The sequence below is a fragment of the Marmota marmota genome, unplaced genomic scaffold (genome assembly GCF_001458135.2).
Source record: "Marmota marmota marmota unplaced genomic scaffold, marMar, whole genome shotgun sequence".
Classification (NCBI taxonomy): domain Eukaryota; kingdom Metazoa; phylum Chordata; class Mammalia; order Rodentia; family Sciuridae; genus Marmota; species Marmota marmota.
The window spans coordinates 4,603,537-4,623,435 of record NW_026000077.1 but is presented as its reverse complement, the minus strand read 5'-3'; the positions used below and the strand labels follow the sequence as shown (position 1 = coordinate 4,623,435).

General features: G+C 45.0%; 1 protein-coding gene across 1 annotated transcript; it reads right to left on the bottom strand.

Annotated features, from left to right (window-relative positions):
- Nucleotides 1-152: 152 nt before the first annotated feature.
- Nucleotides 153-19,341, bottom strand: Atp1a1 (ATPase Na+/K+ transporting subunit alpha 1). The gene is made up of 22 exons (XM_015502228.2): nt 19,187-19,341; nt 18,533-18,592; nt 16,705-16,908; nt 16,009-16,122; nt 15,546-15,680; nt 15,302-15,419; nt 14,635-14,903; nt 13,905-14,103; nt 13,456-13,565; nt 11,004-11,138; nt 10,358-10,550; nt 8,933-9,108; nt 8,096-8,232; nt 7,180-7,330; nt 6,467-6,635; nt 6,180-6,334; nt 5,459-5,582; nt 4,213-4,358; nt 3,950-4,080; nt 3,574-3,675; nt 1,125-1,216; nt 153-512 (listed from the first exon to the last, which is right to left on the bottom strand). The coding sequence occupies exons 1-22, from the start codon at nt 19,214-19,216 to the stop codon at nt 484-486; spliced, it is 2,979 nt and encodes a 992-aa protein (XP_015357714.1). The 5' UTR covers nt 19,217-19,341; the 3' UTR covers nt 153-483.
- Between the last annotated feature and the right edge of the window lie 558 nt (nt 19,342-19,899).

Below are 19,899 nucleotides of genomic sequence, written 5' to 3'. Positions count from 1 at the left end.
CACACTGCTGATTGGCCTCCGTGCGTGTGGCTGGCCTTCCTAACAAGCCCCAGGGGAAGCTGCCTGCCTGGGGACCCACACAGAGAACCGCAGATGATCCCACATACACATACACACACGCACCCAAGAAGTGACAAGGACACAAGACAAAGTCCATTATAATAGCCATCTTTATTTGTAAAAATCCAGATATAAAATGTATTCTTTCAGTCTTTCCAGGTTTTCCTTTTTTACAAAAACAAAAAGGCACATAAAAACCTTCCCCGATGTCATTCTGTAGATGGATGTTTTTCAGGCAGCCCTCCCCCCACCCCCCCAGTATAGCTACATGCTTCATTCCAGGACGTCTGGCTTCCCCCACATGCTTCGGTGCTTTCCTACCAGGGTAGAGTTCCAAGTTCCAAGACTGAAGTACACAGAGAGGGGGTGGGTGATGGATGCAGAGTGTGTGGCATGATGCTCCACGGCGTGCAGGACAGGGGACTAGTAGTAGGTTTCCTTCTCCACCCAGCCTGCGACAGAGAAAAAGATACTAAAGTGAGTCCTCACTCCAGCATTTCCAAGAGAAATCCCATGAGAATCAACCTGAGGACAACGGAGGTAGGGTGAGGTCACAACCCCAATTCAACACGGGACCTCAACTGAATGTATATGTGTGTGTTATCTATATATTTATTTATTGCAGTACTTGGGATTGAACCCAGGTTACTTTACCACTAAGTTACATCCCTAGACCTTTTTTTTTTATTTTGGGACAGATTGTCCCTAAGTTGCTGAGACTGGCCTTGAATTTGATCCTCCTGCCTCAGCCTCCCAGGCAGCTGGGATTACACGTAGGCACCACGATGCCTGGCTAAGTGTACTTACTGAATTCTTGAGGAATACTGTCATCTGGAAAGGCTGTCTGGGCTTTTGGCAAGTATTCTCTACATTATATTTGGTGTGTATTTTCAAATCTAAAATGCAATCTGTTCTCAAAGCCGAAGGAGATGAGGGACTGAAGACGTGACTGCATTCAGCTCAGTGTGCTGGGGTAACGGCCTCAGCCACCAGGATGAAAACCAGAGACCCCCCCGCAGGACAGCACCCTCCCCTTCCAAACAAAGTGAAAATGCCCCAATTACCGCCAGGGCGTCGCCGGATGATGAGCTTCCTGACTTCATCATACACGAAGATGAGAAGGGAGTAGGGGAAGGCACAGAACCACCAGGTAGGCCTGGAAGTAGAACCAGGTTCCAGTTATACACACACACAAACACGGTCAATTCAAAGGAACAGAGACCACACGCCACCACTGTGATGAGGCAGCCATCAGCGAAGAACGGTCACGGGTAAGTCCTGAGTCATCACAGAGCAAATGAAACTCCTCAGGAGCAGATTACTGCTGCATGTGCCCAGGGCCTGGAGATGCAGAAGCTGGCCCGCGGGCTTCCTAAAGGAAGCCTTGACCGTCTTCAGTTTCCTTTCCAGAAGAACTGGTTTCCCAGGTAAGTCAAGTACACTTTCTGTTAACAACCTGGAGCAACTGGACATTTTCTTTCTTCTTTTTTCTATCTAAAGAGCTTAAGAGGGTTTTGAACACATTTGTCTCAAGTCTTGACATCTGAAGACAAAGAACTGCCATTGTGGATCAAAACCCGTTTATTCATCCCCTAAACTCGGTCTCTGACAATGAGATTTGGGACAGCCAGCTGTGTGTTCTGAGTCCTAGACCTGGGGATCAAAAAAAAAAAAAAAAAAAAAAAAGCTGAGCTCTAACAGATGACAAAGGCCTTCAAGGGCCCTGGAGGCTGCTGCCACATGGTCCCCAGGCTGGAGACAGGCTCCGGGCAGCCTCCACTTGCTCTCTTGACGACCGGCTCCCATGCGAGGAAGGCTGGCTCTGGCGGAGCCTTGGAAGTCACCTCCTCTTCCTGTGTGTCTTCCACAGCAGGGAAAAGGTGATCACACTTGACTCAACTACCAGAGGAACCAAACCACCTTCCACAATTGGATAGAGCCTGTCAAGAACAAGTTCTCGAGGCTGGGGTTGTGGCTCGGTGGCAGAGCGCTTGCCTAGCATGTGTGAGGCAGTGGGTTCGATACTCAGCACCACATAGAAATAAATAAAGGTCCATCAACAACTAATAATAAAATGTTTTAAAAAAAGAACAAGTTCTCTAGTGTTCACAAAGGGTTGAAGGCCCAGAAAATGGCAATGTCCTGAGGCATGACTGTCTTTTAGTGTGATTTTTCCATTTCAGCCTTTTAGAGAGCCTGGTGACCTTTTCTGGCCTTCTCCTGATAAAAACTGGCTTAAGCTGACAGAATTCAACTGAGACATGTCTTGCCTCTCTGTGCACCAACTCTGTTCAGGGCATTGGGGAAACAAAGACAAAAAGAACACTACAGGCCATGCCTTCAAGATTATTATCTACCGGGGAACAGAAATGACAAGCAATGCCAAAGAAAGGATGCCACTGTCCAGGAGAAAGAGGACAAGATCACTTAGAGACAAGCTCCAAGGAAATCAGCCCATCAGGATTGATGGGGGAACAGAAGGGAGGGACCTTACCAAACCCACAGGCGGAGGACAGGGGAATATTGAACTCACCTCCCATAGTCTTGCAGGGGTGCAAGATAAGGCTAAAGAACAGTTTGGGATGGTAAGATAGACCCTGGATGCCAGTCTCACCTCGCACCATAGACGGATGCCTGCACATACACAACAGCGAATGAAGCCAGTGGTTTTTGATGAGTGTAAGGATGAGACTGGTGAATGGTAGTGCTGGCAATAGGCCAGCTCAGAGAGGGTCCAGTTGAATCTGAGCAAAGACCGGGGGAGTGGGAATTCCTAGACACTGATGCTTTAAACCAAAAGCTTTCTCAAAGGCTCTTCTGGGTGCCCAATGCTGTGGCTTAACATATTCTAATCAAGTCATAGCTGCTTCACCTTAACTGGTTACGAAACCTCACCAAACACACTCGGTTTCAAATAGCTACCAGAGATGATGGTCAACACTGAATGTGAAAATTTAAGTTTAAACAGAAGTGCAAAATCACTCACTGTGTTTTAAGGCCAGCCTGGTTCTGACCAAAGACATGGAGTCAGACTGATGGCTCTCATCAGATCTACTATGACAGATCATAAACTTAAAAGGGGCCTCAGATCTCCTTCTTCATCCATCTTCTTTCGGGAGCAGAGCCCCCCAAAGGAGGACTTGTGAGGAATGACACAGCGACTAGGGTAAGCAAATCAGGATTTGAGCCTGGGTCCCTAAACTCCAGGAAAACTCCGGGTGGTCTCCAAAGACAGCTGGACTATAGCTGTAAGGGACCTGAGGGCCTAACAGTTAGCTATTGAACAACTGCAAGGAACCCGAGCCTGCCTATTCTCATACTGGGCCAAATCCCGGGCACCAGCTGCAGCCATGCAAGTCTGGATTTGCTAGCCCGATTTACTGCTCAGTTAAGCTTTCCTAACTTTTCAATCCATAGGAATTCTCATACACACCACCCAAAATTCTGAAGAGGTGCCACGCACATCACATATGCTATTTCTACACTTTTTGAAATGTGAGAGGCTCTACTTACTTGAGGGGATACATCCTAAGGGCGACACCCATTCCAGGGCAGTAGGAAAGGAAAGCAGCAAGGGCTGTCTCCTCAAAGAGGCCAAATATTAAGATCTTGTTCCTAAAATTCAAGGGGAGAAAAATAAAAGCTTAAAAGATGTGAACAAAAAGGTTTATCTTCAATGCCACGCACTGAATGGCAGATCCCTGTCTACCTACGTAATTAGCACATAGAGGCCAAAGGAGAACAAAGAGAAAATTCCATTTTGCTTCTTAAATTTGCTCCAAAGGCTAGAGATTCCAGAAATTTGGCCCATATGTGCCAAATGCTGGACTTTTTGCAGAGGGCTGAATGAAAAGCTGCCAGAGCCCGTGATGTGCCCTTTGCTACTCACTTCATCCCCTGCTGGAACACAGAATTCCTCCGGGTCTTACAGATGACCAAGTCGGCCCACTGCACCACCACAATACTGACGAAGAAGGCTGTGTGGCAGGTGAACTCCACGATTTTCCTCTGCTCATAGGTCTGAAACGCAAAGGCAAAAGCGTAAAGCCTCGGTGCTTCGACAACACGGCTGGTGGCGGTGTGGCCACAGTCCTTCAGGGCTCGAGGAGCTACAATGCTACTAGGCTGGTCAGGTAAGCGGCCCTCACTCACCCACTGTTGCCCATAGCTGTCTTCCACATCATTGATCCAGCGGTCATCCCAGTCCACTCGGATGCCCAGCAGGTGAATCGGGAGGAAGCCATTCTCAGCCAGAATCACAAAGTAAGTGAAGAAGCCCCCCAGGGCCTGGATCATACCTGGAGTTGGGAAAACCACCTTTAAACAAGAAGTTCATCTCCACAGCCTTCATCTGATCATGGTGGCTGCCTGAGGGAGCACAAAGGGAGGTCCTCATTGCTGGATGAGGAAGGCACAGGAGAGATGCCTGGTCACTTGTGGGCCCTAGGAGTGATGGACTTGAGGAATGCAGGGTGCACTGACCTAAATAAAGCCCTCTCTGCTTTTAGAGTCTCTTTTTAGAGTATAAAAAATTAATGGATGGGCCTTGCTCTTAAAACAGCCATTTCCCTTACTTGATCATCTTCTTGTATATGGGCATGACTCCAAGGGGAAATCTACTTCCCCCTTTTTAATCTGAAAAGCAATGACTTCTTTTCCACCTCACACCCCGAGTTCCTCAGGATAGGACTCATGCTATGCATCCAGAGACCTGGCCGTCTTCCTCTCAAAATTAAGCTGTCCTGGAGCTCGACATGGGCTGCTATCCTATTACTCTACTGCCAGCCACTGTCTAATGAGTTTTTGTCATAATGTGCATAAGGTGCTAATCTGTTCTACTTCACCTTAGTTTTCACAGCAAGGCAACCCATTAATCTAGAACAAGACACTCATGGTATCTTCAACAGGTTCCCCTGAAGGAAACCAAACAAAGGATTTAGAAATGAAAGGCATGCCACCGAGACCACTTGTCAGTTGGTCACACTGTTAAACCCATACATTTCTAAAGTTCTTCACCCTCTGTCCAAATGAGTGACAGTTAAGTGTGCATCCCCAGGGAAGGTGACCTTGAGTCAATGAGACGCACAGTTCCTTAGCAGAACCTGGTGTTCTGCAGGGCTCAGTGAGGAAGGACCTCCTTGGTTCTCAGGCAAAGTCAAGCCCAATTACAGGGTGCTAGGGCTAAAGAATCAGAGTCTCCACAAAAGTCACTGGGCAGGCAGCCAGAGACTTCTATTTCTCTTCACATGGAAGAAAATGTTTAAGAACTCCAGTCTAAACCCTATATTATGTGGCTCATACTGGATTTGAAGTCTCAGAAATCCGTCCTGATCTGAGGCAGACATGCCACTACACATCCTTTCAATGTGCCAGCTTCCTGCTCAGTGCTGTGGCTCACCAATCTGTCCGTAGGCCATGCTAATCAGCCGCTCATTCACAAGTTTGTCAGTTTTGGGATTTCTGGGCTGTCTCTTCATGATGTCACTCTCGGCTTGCTCATATGCCAGGGAGATGGCAGGAACCTGCAGGAGGGGAGAAAGGACTCACAGTTTCGAAAAACAGGGAAGATGTATTATGAGCCTCTTGTTATAAAATTCTTACTCTCCCTTTTAAAAAATCTTATTTATTTATTTATTTTTGGTACCAGGGATTGAACTGAGGCACATTCCCATCCCTATTTTGTATTTGACTTTAGAGACAGGGTCTTACTGAGTTGTTTAGCACCTTGTCATTGTTGAGGCTGGCTTTGAACTTGCGATTCTCCTGCCTCAGCCTCCTGAGCCATTGGGATTACAGGTGTGCAAAAAAAATTTTTTTAAATCTCATGAAATAATATTATAGATCACGCTTTTTTTTTTTTTTTTTTTTTTTTTTTTTTAAAAAAGGCCAAACCACATAAAAGGGAAGATTCCTATCTGATAAGTGAGTGTAGACTGGAAAATGCTCATACTTTGTTTTCATTCTTTGATGCTGAGGTTGGGACACACACTGGCTACTGCTCCTAAGAACTCTTTTCCTAACACCAGCCTTGTGGGTCCCAGTAACAAGGAGTGAATGCTCCTGCTGGTGTTGGAGGAGATGTTATGATTACCTGATGTGTGGCTGTGACATTCACTTACCATGTCAGTGCCCAAGTCAATGCAGAGGATGGTGACGGTCCCCAGTGGGAGTGGAATGTTTGCAATAATAAATATCAGGAAGGGGGTGATTTCCGGAATGTTACTGGTTAGGGTATAAGCAATGGATTTCTTCAAGTTGTCAAAGATCAGACGACCTAGGAAAGCAAGACTTTTACTGTCTGGTGTAAAGAGACAGGCAGACTAGAAACTGAACATACCCACCAAGTGCAGACACGGATGCCAACTGCAGTATCTGGATGGTGAATATCCTCAAGCACGACACTCACCTTCCTCTACTCCAGTCACAATTGAGGCAAAGTTGTCATCCAAAAGAATCATGTCAGCAGCTTGCTTAGACACATCTGAACCGGCGATCCCCATAGCAACCCCAATGTCTGCTTTCTTCAGAGCTGGAGAGTCATTAACGCCATCACCAGTGACAGCCACAATAGCACCCTACCCAGAACAAGAAGGGAGATGGGTTAATAAAACGTACCAGTTCCAGGGATGGAACGAGGGTAATGCACGCAGCATGATTACAGCCACTGCTCCCCTCCCACCGAGACTGGACAGACCACAGGACGGAAGGGAGAAATGACCATAAACTATTCTCCCTGTGTTAACTAGGGCTACCTAGGAATGGCTTTGGTGAATGGAACTCTTGGAAGTCTCATTTCTATTGGAGGTTGGAGACCAGAGTCTCCAAGCCATTTCCATGTATACTAAGTTTGTCAGACTTCATACTGCTAATGCAGATGATGCCACTAAGGATCAGGTTTTTAGCCACAGTGGGGACCTGTACTAGCAAGTCCTTCTGTCACGGCTTAACAGTTCATATACGCCCCCATCCCTTATCTGGGAAATCCCGAGAGGCAATGAATACCGTCAGTCTGGCCAAGTGGGCAGGCTCCCCCCACCGTGGCTTAGTTCTTACTGGAACTCCGCTCACTGACATTGCCTGCACCAGTCCAAGGGTGCATGCCTGATGCAGCCCACTGACCTGTCTCTGGCAGCCTTCCACAATGATAAGCTTCTGCTGAGGGGAGGTCCTGGCAAACACGATCTCAGTGTGGTACTTCAAAATGTCATCCAGCTGCTCGGGTGTCATGTCCTTCAAATCACTGCCATGCACTACACAGGCCTTGGCATCTCTAGAATCAGGAGAAGAAATAAAAAAGGTCATCCATCATTTTACCAGCACGATACCCATCACCTCCAGAGGGGATATTGTTAAACTATGCAGAACACTACACGCACAGAACGTCATCCAAGAGCTAATTCTTGTGCAGAACTTTACAGGCTCCAGGGCATTTTCATATATATTATCATGCTCAAGTCTCACAATCACTAGTTGGGGTTGGGGGGACTGCCTACTATCTTCCTTTCCCTCATCTTTATCAGACACACATTGAAATAAAATGGCCAAGTTTTAGAAAGTGGAAGAGCTGATAAAAGACCAAAGCTTACCCTAATACCCAAACTGAGTGAGGAGGCCTTAAACCTTAACAAAACAAAACTAATTTGTCCCCGTTATCTATTTTACTTTGTTACCAACTATTTCCCCCCCTTTTGGCCTGAATTCCTGGTTCTCATTTTATTGTGTTAGTATGAATCTGGAAATTGACAAGGTACTAAGTGTTAGGCAGTATAGCTCAGTGGTTAACAGCACAAAATTGGGACTGTAGGGGGATTTACTGTAGGACTTCAACAGTTCTGAGGTGCTATGAACCTTTCTAAGCTTCAGCTTCCCAGTGGGAATCATCCTTCTCTCAATGTCACTAAAAAAACAGCACTCAGAACAGGAAGCAGCATCTCGGTGTTGGCGACTGTGATGAGCTCTCTGGCAGTGCAGGTGGGTTCCCTACCCAGGGACAACCCAGAGGCAAACCATTAGAGAAACAAGCTTCCCACCTTACCTGGGATTCACCTGGTTCACTGGGATGTTGAGGCGGGCAGCAATGTCTTCCACAGTCTCATTGCCTTCAGAGATGATGCCCACACCTTTGGCAATGGCTTTGGCTGTGATTGGATGGTCGCCTGTGACCATGATGACCTGTGATAACAGATGGGATAATTGATTGAATGTGGCTGCCAAGCAAATGGCCTTAAAAAGTCTTATATGTAGGTAGGCAAGAGGAAATTAGGATAATCTAGCCTGGAATGCCAAAAGGGAAAGAATGCAAACATAAAGCTGATAAACATCAACTTGCTGAAACACTGTATTCACAGAAAGAAAACAAAAAGCCATGCCCAGATTTTATCTCGGTACATGATCACATTACAATGCATACACAGTACCTATTTTTCCTTCTATACAGTCACATAAAAATATGCAGACTTACCAAACCCAGCAAGAAAAAGATAAAAAAAAAAAAAAAAAATCAGATGCTGATAAAGGTGCTCTACATTGCTAGCTGGCATTCTTGAACTGGCCCAATTTTGAGAGAGAATAACATGTAAGAAGGACTCAAAATTGTCATTCTTTTTGATGCGATGATAATGCTTAGAATATTGATGTAGAGCAATTCGAATATTTCCAGATTTAAAGCTCCACATCTTTTGCTTTTTACTTTGCTTACTTTTATCTAAAAGCAGGCCTCCCCTTTAATCGCTCATCTGTAATGTTTACACCAACATTTTATAATGAATACTCCAGGTGGGAGAAGCAACGGCCTGCCCCTGAGGTGACAGTCACAAGGGAGGGCCATCCTGAAGCCCGGAGAGACGAGGCCAAGGAAGGGGGCTGGCGCTACCTTAATTCCAGCACTTCGACATTTGCCCACGGCATCAGGAACAGCAGCTCGTGGAGGGTCAATCATGGAGATGAGCCCAACAAAGCAGAGGTTATCCACAGGGAAGTTCACTTCATCAGTGTCGAACTGGAAGCCTTCAGGAAACTGCTCATCCGGCAGAAGGAGGTGGCAGAAACCTGCGAGGAAGGCAGGGAGCCCATGAGGACCTGAAGTACTGTATGAAGGACCACTGCACGGGGCCTGTCCCCTGCTGCATGTTTAGTCTGGAATGTTTCTTAATGGTCTCAGTTTAATAACAGAGGAAAGATTTTATTTAACATGAAGAAGAATACAGAATTGTTGAAAAAAGAAAGAAACACCCCAAAAGACAGACTCCATTACCAAGCATTATCAAGAAAGAAGATCTGTTTAGTGTAGAAAAGACTGAATTGCTAACATGAATTTTTGAGCACCAGCCTACCAGGGTTCTAGAGCTGCCACTGACAGTAAGATGTTTAGATTTGGCAAAAATATCTAATTCTCCACCTCAGTTACTTCCTGTGGGGGTCACACATCTGCTCACTTGTTCATTTATCCAAAATATTATTACTGAGCACCAAAGCGGGGACTCATGCTAGCTGCTCAGAGATTAAATGCAGATCAGATGTTCTGCCAAGGGGTTTATTACTCATATTATCATATTATGATGCTACAAGAGACAAGATGTTCTAGACCTTCCTTTGAATGCTGTAGGAAGGTCACAATGGTCTTTCAAGGAGACAAAAGGTGGCAATTTGGACTCAAGCAGAGAGGCCGATGCTACTTTAGGGGGTGGTAAAGGCAGAGAAGCACAGTGACTTAAGAGAAGACGGTGATCTTTGGGTTGGACAGCAGCAAAGGGTATAAACCAGAGAAGGAGACCAACTAATTAGTTGTAAGTTAGCCATGCTGAGGAGAATACTGAGAACCACATAATGAACTTCAAAGCCCCTGTAGCTGTCAGGATAGAGCGGACAGGAAGCAGCCTCGCCCGACCAGGTCATGGCCAGGTTCCGGGCGGGTGCAGCAGCTCCCCTGGAGCAGCACAACTATCCCTCTGCAGTCGGGAAAGGCTTTGCCCCAGGTGCACTGAGAATTAATTAATTTAACTTAATTAAACTTGCAGACCATGGCCATCGCAACAAAGGTGAGATAATAAAATTCCCTCCCCTGTCCTTAATAGAACTGACCAACGTGGATTCCCCTTCCCACAGCCCACTGCGCCGATTCTCTCCCAGCACTTACTGTTTTCAAAGCAAGAAGGGGGCGAATCAAGAAGTAGGACGGCCCCAGAACAACTCAAAGGAAGGCCAACCGAGGCCGAGTGAAGGTGGTCACCTGTGACTGCCTGAGACCAGAGCACTGGACAGGGTCCCGCCCAGTGCTTCTAGCAGCTCGGCTGCCTACCTAGCACGCGCTCTCCGAGGCCGCCCAGCTCCAGGTAGGCATTCTGAAAGGCGTCTTTTAGCTCCTCGTCCAGGGGCTGCTCTTTGCCGTGGAGGAGGATAGAGCTGCAGCGGTCCAGGATCCTTTCTGGGGCGCCCTTCATCACCAACAGGTGTCGGGGCTCACCGGCGTTGAGGTTCTTGTGAATGGACAACTGAGAGGGAATATCCAGATGGAAACAGGGTTGGCTGCGCGTGGCCACCCAGGAGGAAAACAGGCTTCACTCACGACTGAGTCTACGTCACAAAATGAACCCAGAATTCCTTTCTGAACTCTGAAGTAGCTCATGTCTTGTGACGTGACTTTTAAATGCTACAAAAAACAACTAACAAGTATAGGTGCATTCACAAGCTTTTATGTGAACATATGTCATTTTTTATGGGTATGTTCATAAAATTCTCCTGAAGGGAATCAGAGAACAAGGGGAGCGTCCCATGTGCCCTGATCCCTGTCCCCATCCCACCCCACCGACCCACAAACAAGTCTTTTGGAAGAGACCACATTTATCCTACTGATATTCTATACATGTCCTCTTTGGGCTCATGTTCCTCCCTTGCCTTGTCCCCAGCCTGCCCTTGCCCACTCATGCTTCCCTGGATCTCCAGACCTGGTACTTATTGGTGGAGTTGAAGGGTATCTCGACGATTTTGGCGTATCTATCTCTCATCTCCTTCACAGAGCCGCAGCAGAGCTCGATGCATTTTAAGAGTGCCGACTCAGAGGCATCTCCCGCAACTGCCCGCTGTGAACGAAACATCCCCTGTTAATTACCCGCCAAAGCCTGGCTTCACTGAGGCATCACTGGAAAACATGAAAGAGAACTCTGGACAGATTCTAATCCTATCAGGTGAGACCAGACAGGTGAGGAGAAAGCAGCATTACTAGGACCCAGCCCACCGGGTTCCCAGCCCCAGAGAGGCCAACTCCAACCTCCCTCCCCAACCCACAGCAGCTTCTGGCAGCAGGCTGGGTGAAGGTGTCACCTACCCTGAAGAAGCAAAACACCCTCCCAACCTGCTTTGCCTATTTTTAACTTCCCTGGCCTGCTGAAAAGTCACAAAGCCAATGCTATTCCCAAATACATATTTCTGGTTGTTAATCTGAAAATACGAAATAAGTAAACATTTATAGCGTCTCATTGCCCTATAACTTGTAAAAAATGGAAGTGGGAAAGGGGGTGGTTTCAGAATTGGGGACAAACTATGTTAAGGGCACAGCAAAGGAATTTATATTCTAAACATAATTCAACTGTGCAAAATTATCTGGACCCAAAGGTTGTAAACTGCAGGCTGTTGTCAGTTCAGACAGCACTTTCATTACAGCCTCTACTTCAGGATACACATACTTTATTCTGTGTGATACACTTACTGGTGAAACCCTCATATTTTGTCTTAACAAGACAATTAACATTGCTCGATACAAATAACTTTTATTCAGGTAAACATCACTGATTATGAATATCTTTTACACAGGGCAACATCTGACTCTGACCTTAAGGCTGCACATGCAGATGAACAAATTAATGGTTTCAAATACAGTAGGAATGTGGCTGGGTTTGGTAAGAAACACAAAATAAGTAGGGATCATTCTTCAGAAAAGTCAGTTGTTAAGCAGAGTGAAGCTACTGCTGACCCCTCTACAAGTTAATGGTAATAATGCCAATGACATGGATCAATTCCCCAAATACTTAGAATATATCTCCTGTTACTTTTCTGGTTTTTTTTTTTTTTTTTAAACATCAGGGAAGATTTGATTCTTGTGAGTTTTGATGTTCAAATCTTGAAAATTTCCACTTTTAGGTATGGAAAAACTCAAAAGCAGGCATCTCTAGTTTTATGCACAAAATAAACATCATTCTTAAACCTGCATCAATTCACGCCAATTTATTTTTTTGTTTTGGTACCAGGAATTAAACCAGGGGCGCTTTTATCCCTGAGCCAAATCCCCAACCCTTTTTAGTTTTTAAGACAGGGTCTCACTAAGTTGCTTAGGCCCTTGCTAAGTTGCTGAGGGTGGATTTGAACTTGCAATCCTCTTGCCTCAGCCTCCCAAGCCACTGGATTACAGGCATGCACTACCATGCCCGGCAAGAAAACCTCTTTTAAAGAATAAGCAAGTTGGGGCTGGGGATGTGGCTCAAGCGGTAGCGCACTTGCCTGGCATGTGCGGGGCTCTGGGTTCGATCCTCAGCACCACATAAAAATAAAATAAAGATGTTGTGTCCACCGAAAACTGAAAAATAAATATTAAAAAAATTCTCTCTCTTTAAAAAAAAAAAAAAGAATAAGCAAGTGCTATCTTCACAATAGAAGCCAGTTCAGTTACAGCTAGGCCACAGTTGTTTTGGCAACTCTGTTAATATGGAGAACTACCACAGATAGCACTAGAGGACACAGGGGCCCAGGGAGCCTTGCACAGCACTCCGAACTCCTCAAGGACTCTGTGCACCTCGTGATTCTTCTGACCCTGTGTCTTTGCTTGAACAACACAGTAAAATCTCAGTCATTCCAAACTGCATGAGAATTCCATGAGGCTGAGCTTATTTTTGTCTTGATCTTATTTTTGCATCATTAGTTAACAAGCTAAGAACAAATAAGATAAGAGAAATAGCTGAGCTATTTTAAGAAAATAAATGGCTTAAGGGATTTACTGGAATCTAGTGTATCCTAATATGAAAATACAATTATCCAAGTCACTAAAGTAGCCCTCAGTGTCCTCTAGGTTAGGTGATATCATACGAACTCAAGAGTAGTAAAACTGGATCATTAGTTCTTTACCAAGAAAGACTGTCTCCCACCTGGGTCAGATTTTTACTATATTTTCCCTTCTTTCCAAAGAACATGGACCATGGGCACTAAAAGTCCTTCAGGCAACACAATCTGGACGATCTACAGTGAAGCCTCCCACAGACAGCTCAAGCCCTCTACAGTGAAGTGACTGGGCACACACAAAGAGGTAGGGTGCTACTTCTAAACAGGACTGCTGACAGGCGGTTCCCATGGGGTGTTCACAGCCCCCCACCAAAGCAACCGCAGGCTAACCGCAACTCCTGAGCATACCTTAAGAATAGGCAGGTTTTCCTGGTTAGCCTGAAACACTGCCCTGTTACAAAGACCTGCGATCCTGGACAGAGCGAGCCAAGTGGCGGAAGTCTTGTCGAAAGAGACACCTGACAGAGGCAAGAAAACAAGCAGGAAAATGATGCATTAACTTCGAGTGCTGCGTTCTCAAGTCATCCCAGTAAAGTCCTGTGAAAGTATGAAATGCTCTGTCTCGCTCCCTAATGAACGAAACCAGGTTTTAGGCATTTTCCAGGCATGTGCAGGGTACATTAACTTATCTATCGACATGCCCAAAACACCCTTGATTCTTTATAAATGATAAAAACAAAAAACAACAACAAAAAAAAACTGTCATGAGCCTAGCAACAACAACAACAAAATCAAAAAGCTAAAAGCAAGCCCAACATTGGCAGGTGGCTACTGTGCAAGGCAGCCACAGGTCTTACCACTCTGATTCTCTGTTGTATCAGCTTCGTGGATTTGATTGTCAAACCACATGTGGGCTACCGTCATCCGGTTCTGAGTCAGAGTTCCAGTTTTATCAGAGCAGATGGTGGATGTGGACCCCAAGGTCTCCACAGCCTCCAGGTTCTTCACTAAGCAGTTTTTCCTTGCCATGCGTTTGGCGGTAAGCGTCAGACACACCTAGGGTGGCGTGAGGAACAAGATGACTTCACTGAGCCAGGCTGGGATTCTACACAAATACCTGCCATCCCCTAACACGGAAGAAATTTGTCGAAAATTAAATTCTTTTCAACCGTCCTCTGAACTCCAAAGTCATAATGGTAATATATACGTGGGGGCTTCCTCCCCGCAACCAAAAAAAAAAAAAAAAAAGGCAGTATATTAAGAAAAATAATAATAGCCAAAGTTTGCCACATGGTATGCTCCCAACCCTGCCACTAATCCCAAAGTTCTTCTTTTCTCCATTACACTGTACTGGATCATGTGATAATTTAGGAACACAATGTAAATATTTGGGTTTTGAATAAACACATGCTGAGGTCTTCTCACTATCAAAGCTTAGTACATGACGGGGTGGTGCAGAAAAATGACATACAAACACGAGGAATAAATCCTAAGCGGGCAACCCCTTAGAAGAAGCCAGCACGTGTATTTGGCACCACTGCCAGCCGCACTGAAGAAGGGTGACCATGCCTTCCCCGAGCCTCTCACCGTGACAGTGGCCAGCAAACCTTCGGGCACGTTGGCTACAATGATACCGATGAGGAAGATGACTGCTTCGAGCCAGGTGTACTCAAGGATCAGAGAAAGGATGAAGAAAGACACACCCAGGAACACAGCCACACCCGTGATGAGGTGGATAAAATGCTCAATTTCTGCCGCAATGGGTGTCTGGCCCCCTTCCAGCCCAGAAGCAAGAGTGGCAATTCTTCCCATCACAGTGCGATCCCCGGTGTACACAACAATACCACGTGCAGTGCCTGAGAAAAGGGAGAGAGAGCTGAACCAAATCGTGTACGCAACAGGAATGACAGGCCAGAATTCGCACAATTACATAGGTTGGTTTTAGAAAGGGGCAAAATACACGTTTTTAAAGCTCTTTGGTTGCTTTTGCTGTTTGTTTTAAACCTAAGTTTGGCAAAGGGATTTCTACCCACTGGCAGGAAAGACAGCAGTTGCAATATTCATACGGAATTGGTGCTGTCAACCAGGATACCTAGGTTTCCCGACGGCAAGGAACCTCCTCTGCTCTGCACTTGATGTAAGCTGTCAGAAATGGAGCCAATGGAAGAAGAGCAATTGCCCCCACGGTTTTCCTGTGTTGTTAGTGCCCAAGGTAAATGCATGTCATGCCAAATAGTGCCTTAGAATGGTTTACCTTCAACACAGTTGGTTGAAAAAAAGGCAATGTTCCTCGTCTCCAGGGGGTTTTCATTTGTGAAATCTGGAGACCTAGTCTGGGGTTCCGATTCACCCGTAAGTGAGGAGTTATCCACCTGTATGTGAAAACAATGAAGAGTGCTGTGTGAATACGCTGGCCTCATCAGGGGCTTCCGCTCCCCAACTGGATCTGCCCAAAAAGCAGATCTGGCTACGAAAGGTTTTTGCCTAGAAAAATCTACCTTGCAGCCATTGGCAGATATGATTCTGAGATCGGCAGGGATTCGGTCTCCTCCTTTCACTTCCACCAGATCCCCAACTACAACTTCTTCCGCATTTATGCTCATTTTCTCACCATTTCGAATCACAAGGGCTTGCTTTGGAAGGGGAAAACAGTTTATATTGTTAAATGGATACCGACAAGAAAAGGGTGGTGTCCAAAACAAGAAAATGAAATTACAAATGACCCCCATACTTCTAAATATCTGAATAATAAACAAAGATATTATTCATCTTTGGATTTATACGAGATACCAAAGCTTGCTCAATAGTCACTTAAGAGGCGGTATTTTTTTTAGATACTGTGCTTGCTTTAAGAGTTCATGTTTGGATGAAGTCACTTAATAGTTGGAAAATCTTAACTTGACATTGGTTCACATTTTAGGGGCTAAGTCACCCAATGGGGAAAGACAAAGCATGAGGTACCTGAGGGACCATGTTTTTGAAGGATTCCATGATCTTTGAACTTTTAGCTTCTTGATAGTAGGAGAAACAACCAGTTATGATGACGACAGCTGACAGTACCACACCAAGGTAGAGCTGGGAGGGCAAAGACAAGTTAGAACAGTGGCTCTTAGGAAAGAACTGGGGACATTCAGGTCATTTTTGGCTGAATAAAAAGCAAACATTTAAACAAGAAGAGATAAAGTCTTCAGAAATGCAAAACTCATTTCTTCTACTTTTCTCTCCAGATCCTCCATACAGAAGGGTCAGAAATAATCACAGACACACCTGTTCACTAATGTTAGACTTTTGGAAATATTCTGTATGAATTCATTTCTCCTCTGTTACTGAAACAAAAGAGGTTTTCTTTCAAACAACTTGTAACTTCTGAAAGAACAGCTACCAAACATTTCTGGACAGGTGTCATGTGCCAACTAGGAAAGCTGTTCTCTGTCATCTAAGGACCACAGCTAGACCATAGCAGCTGCATAAGATAGACATCTAGTAGGAGAACCCAGAGTGCAAGGTGGAGGGAGAAGAGTGAACAAACCAGGAAGAAAGTATGCTTAAACCCATCAGGTAACTAGTGGTAAACTTTAAAAAAAAAAAAAAAAAAAACGTGGGGGGATGGAGACTGCTGTGTACCCTCTAATCCACATGCACAATTACAGAACTCACATTATCGTTTTGAGGTTCCTCTTCTGTGGCAGCTTGGATGCCATAAGCCAAGAAACAAAGAACTGCTCCAATCCATAGCAACATTGAGAATCCCCCAAAGAGCTGCCGGCAGAACTTGACCCATTCAGGGGTCGTGGGAGGGGGTGTGAGTGCATTAGGACCATCTCGGGCCAGGATCTCAGCAGCTCGTGCAGTTGTCAAGCCCTGGGGAGAAGGGGAATGCAAGATAAGGCAGGCACCAAACCTGCAAACTAATGTGCTTCCCTGATAGCTGAGAGACTGCAATGAAGGATATAGGGAGGAAACAGCTTCCCAAGCTGCTGAGCCAAGGTAGGACCTGGCAGATCCCTCCATGACTAACTCTGAGGGTTTGGGAAAACGAACAAGGCCAAGTTTCCTGACAAACTCAGAACACTGCAATTAAAACTTTAAAAAAATGATTCAAGGACACATCTGAATCCAGCCTATTTTTCTTCCTAAGTTTCAGATCAAAGATTCATGATAAATTGCATTTTTGCCAAAAAGATATCTATTTTAACTACTCAGTTCAGTTTTGCAAATTAAAAACTTCAAGTATTCTATGTATCGATTCTGTCAGGGAAAGGAGAGAAAAGCCTCTGCAAACTTCAGAAGGAAAATTTTCTGTAGAAATGTAACCTCTTACCAGATTAACAGCCAAGTTTTAAGTATAGAACTTTATTCTTGGGATGGCAATTAAGATAGTCATCTGGTGGGGAAGGGCTCATAAATGTGCATATTTTAACTTACTCTCAGTAAACCTGTCAGGTGAAAAGTGTCAGTGGGAAAGTCCAATGTACAGATGCCCTGCTATTTTCTCATGGGCCAAGGTTCACTGACAATACAGATATATGACTCCCATCAAGTTAGGAAAATAAGATTATTTGGTCTTATCAAAATACTAAGCCAAAAAAGAGAATATAAAACACATTTATGCCTAAAGTATTAGTTTATACATATTCTGTGTCACCATTATGTTTAATATTAGAATCCACTCAAGAGTTTGGGGAAAGCAGAAAGAAAAAATGAAGTAGTCAGAGAAAAAAAAAACAACATGGAAATATTCAAGACCCTCTCTGCCTCAAATACATACTGGATTAACCCTTGGTAGAATAATCAAAACCACAACCAAACTTCTAAGCACTACCAACTCACCAGGTACTTAGTGTTGTGCTTTAATCAACCTGTTTAATTTTCATAACAATTCTTTTTAAACTACTATTAAACCCCTTTTAGAAAATAAGGAAATCGCTGATTATGGTGGCTCACACAGGTAATCCCAGCAACTTGGGAGGCTGAGGCAAGAGGATCACAAGTTCAAAGCCAGCCTCAGCAACTTAGCAAGACCCTGTCCCTAAATAAAATATAAAAGGATCTGGGGATGTGGCTCAGTGGTTAAGTGCCTCTGGTTTCAATCTCCAGTAACAACAAAAAAAAAAAAAGCAAGGAAACAGACCCAGAGCATTTCAGTAACCTACTCAGGCCACAGCACACTTCAGCAGACTCTAATAGTGACTTGGTGAGATAACATGGGCAGTGTGCTTAGAGATAGGGTGGCGCAGGTGACCATGTCAGCAACTGATTTGAGTTGAGGCTCCTCTCAGAGCTCAGGGTGGGCCAGGGAGTCTTTACTGAAACGATGACTATGTATCTATTAGGCATTCAACCCATTTCAGCTTTTTAGTCACTGTCTACAAAAATTTAAAAGGCCTCCTCCCATCCTCCAAGAGCCCCCAAGGTCAGACCTATGACACGAGGCAAAATGTGACAGGGGATCGAGGGTTCTGCACAAGTTTCAAACAAAACATACTCGGCTCAAGTCTGTTCCGTATTTACGATGAAGTTCATCAAGGCTGAGTTTATGGTCATCCTAAGAGAAAACAAAAATAAAGAAAAGAATGAAACACTGTTGCATAAAAGAGCATCATTACTTATTCCTACCTTGCAGCTTATAAATGAGTTGTCTGTTGGTGTGCCCGTACCAGTGCCCAATGGCATGGTAACCTCACAGCTATTGCAAAAGCTAGCCAATGCCAGGTGATGGCGGTCCATTATCGCCTGCCACATCCAGTCAGGGAGACCCAGCAGCTTTGAGATCTAGTAAGCCTTGTTTGACTTCTTTAGAGTCTAGATAGGTTGTGCTGGTGGAAGTCTGAAGAGATTAGAAGTCCCCCATGTTCAAAATAAGCCAGAGAAAAGCAAAGACCATGAGATCAGCTGCAGCCCCCTTCTGTAGACTTTTGACTGTACCCGAACGAGTAAGTTTTCTGATACTCTAAAAGCTTTTAAAGTGTGAATTTTAAATTTTAAAAATTTAAAGTGTAAACTTTAACATATAATTGGGTAAGAGCTATCCAAATGCTATGACCTCTTCCAAGATAAAACAATTTCCTGACTGAAGGATTGGGGCAGGGGTCTGTGTATTTTTAAGGAGAACAGAAAGCAACCTTCCTCCGGTACTTACCATAGAAACTTCTTTCTTTAGTTCATCCATATCCCTCTCCTTCTTGGCCTTTTTGCCCTTTTTGTCGCCATGTTCTGAAACGGCTGCAGGTTCATACTTATCACGTCCAACCTACAGGAGAACGGGGGAAAGGGGTGGTTATGAACGATGCGAAGCACCTGGAGACTGACAGGTCTGCGGCAGGGCATGCTGGGATTTTTAAGTTGGGCCTCATCATTTGGAATGGTCACTGGAATAACATTCCTGAAAATGTATGCAGCGATACAGCACACTACAACCATCTACACCGACCATCTACACCAACGTAGGACACTCCGTTCTCCAACCAAGGGCATGAGGAACAGGAGGGAAGTCAGAGCAGGCAAGCCTCAGAATGGCCTTGACAGAGAAATTTCCATTTGGGGTGAATAGGGAGAGTTGTGCCACCGCCAAAATCCCTATTCAGCAGCCTTCCATCCTCCCCCCAGAAACAATGGAACCATCTTTTACATTGTTAACTTAAACCACAGGACTCTGGAGTTTGCCTTCTGATTCGGACAGGCCTGAGAGCAAGTTCTGGGCTCTAGCTAGTCCCCTGTGTGTGTGTGTGTGTGTGCTTGGGCAAGTCACTAGTACTCAAATTTCAATTTCCTCCGCCACGGCTTGGAGATAAGAACAAAGCCAGCCTCATTTAGGGTTTCTGAGAAGATTAAATGACATATCTAAATGCTAGC

Bases quoted from the DNA above. Each gene is read 5' to 3' on its own strand.
- Atp1a1 (XM_015502228.2), bottom strand. From the start codon at position 19,216: ATGGATGAACTAAAGAAAGAAGTTTCTATG. The intron at 1,217-3,573 runs GTAAGTAGAGCC...TTCTACTTCCAG, and splicing joins CTTAGGATGTATCCCCTCAA to GCCTACCTGGTGGTTCTGTG. The intron at 513-1,124 runs GTAATTGGGGCA...TCTCTGTCGCAG, and splicing joins CATCCGGCGACGCCCTGGCG to GCTGGGTGGAGAAGGAAACC.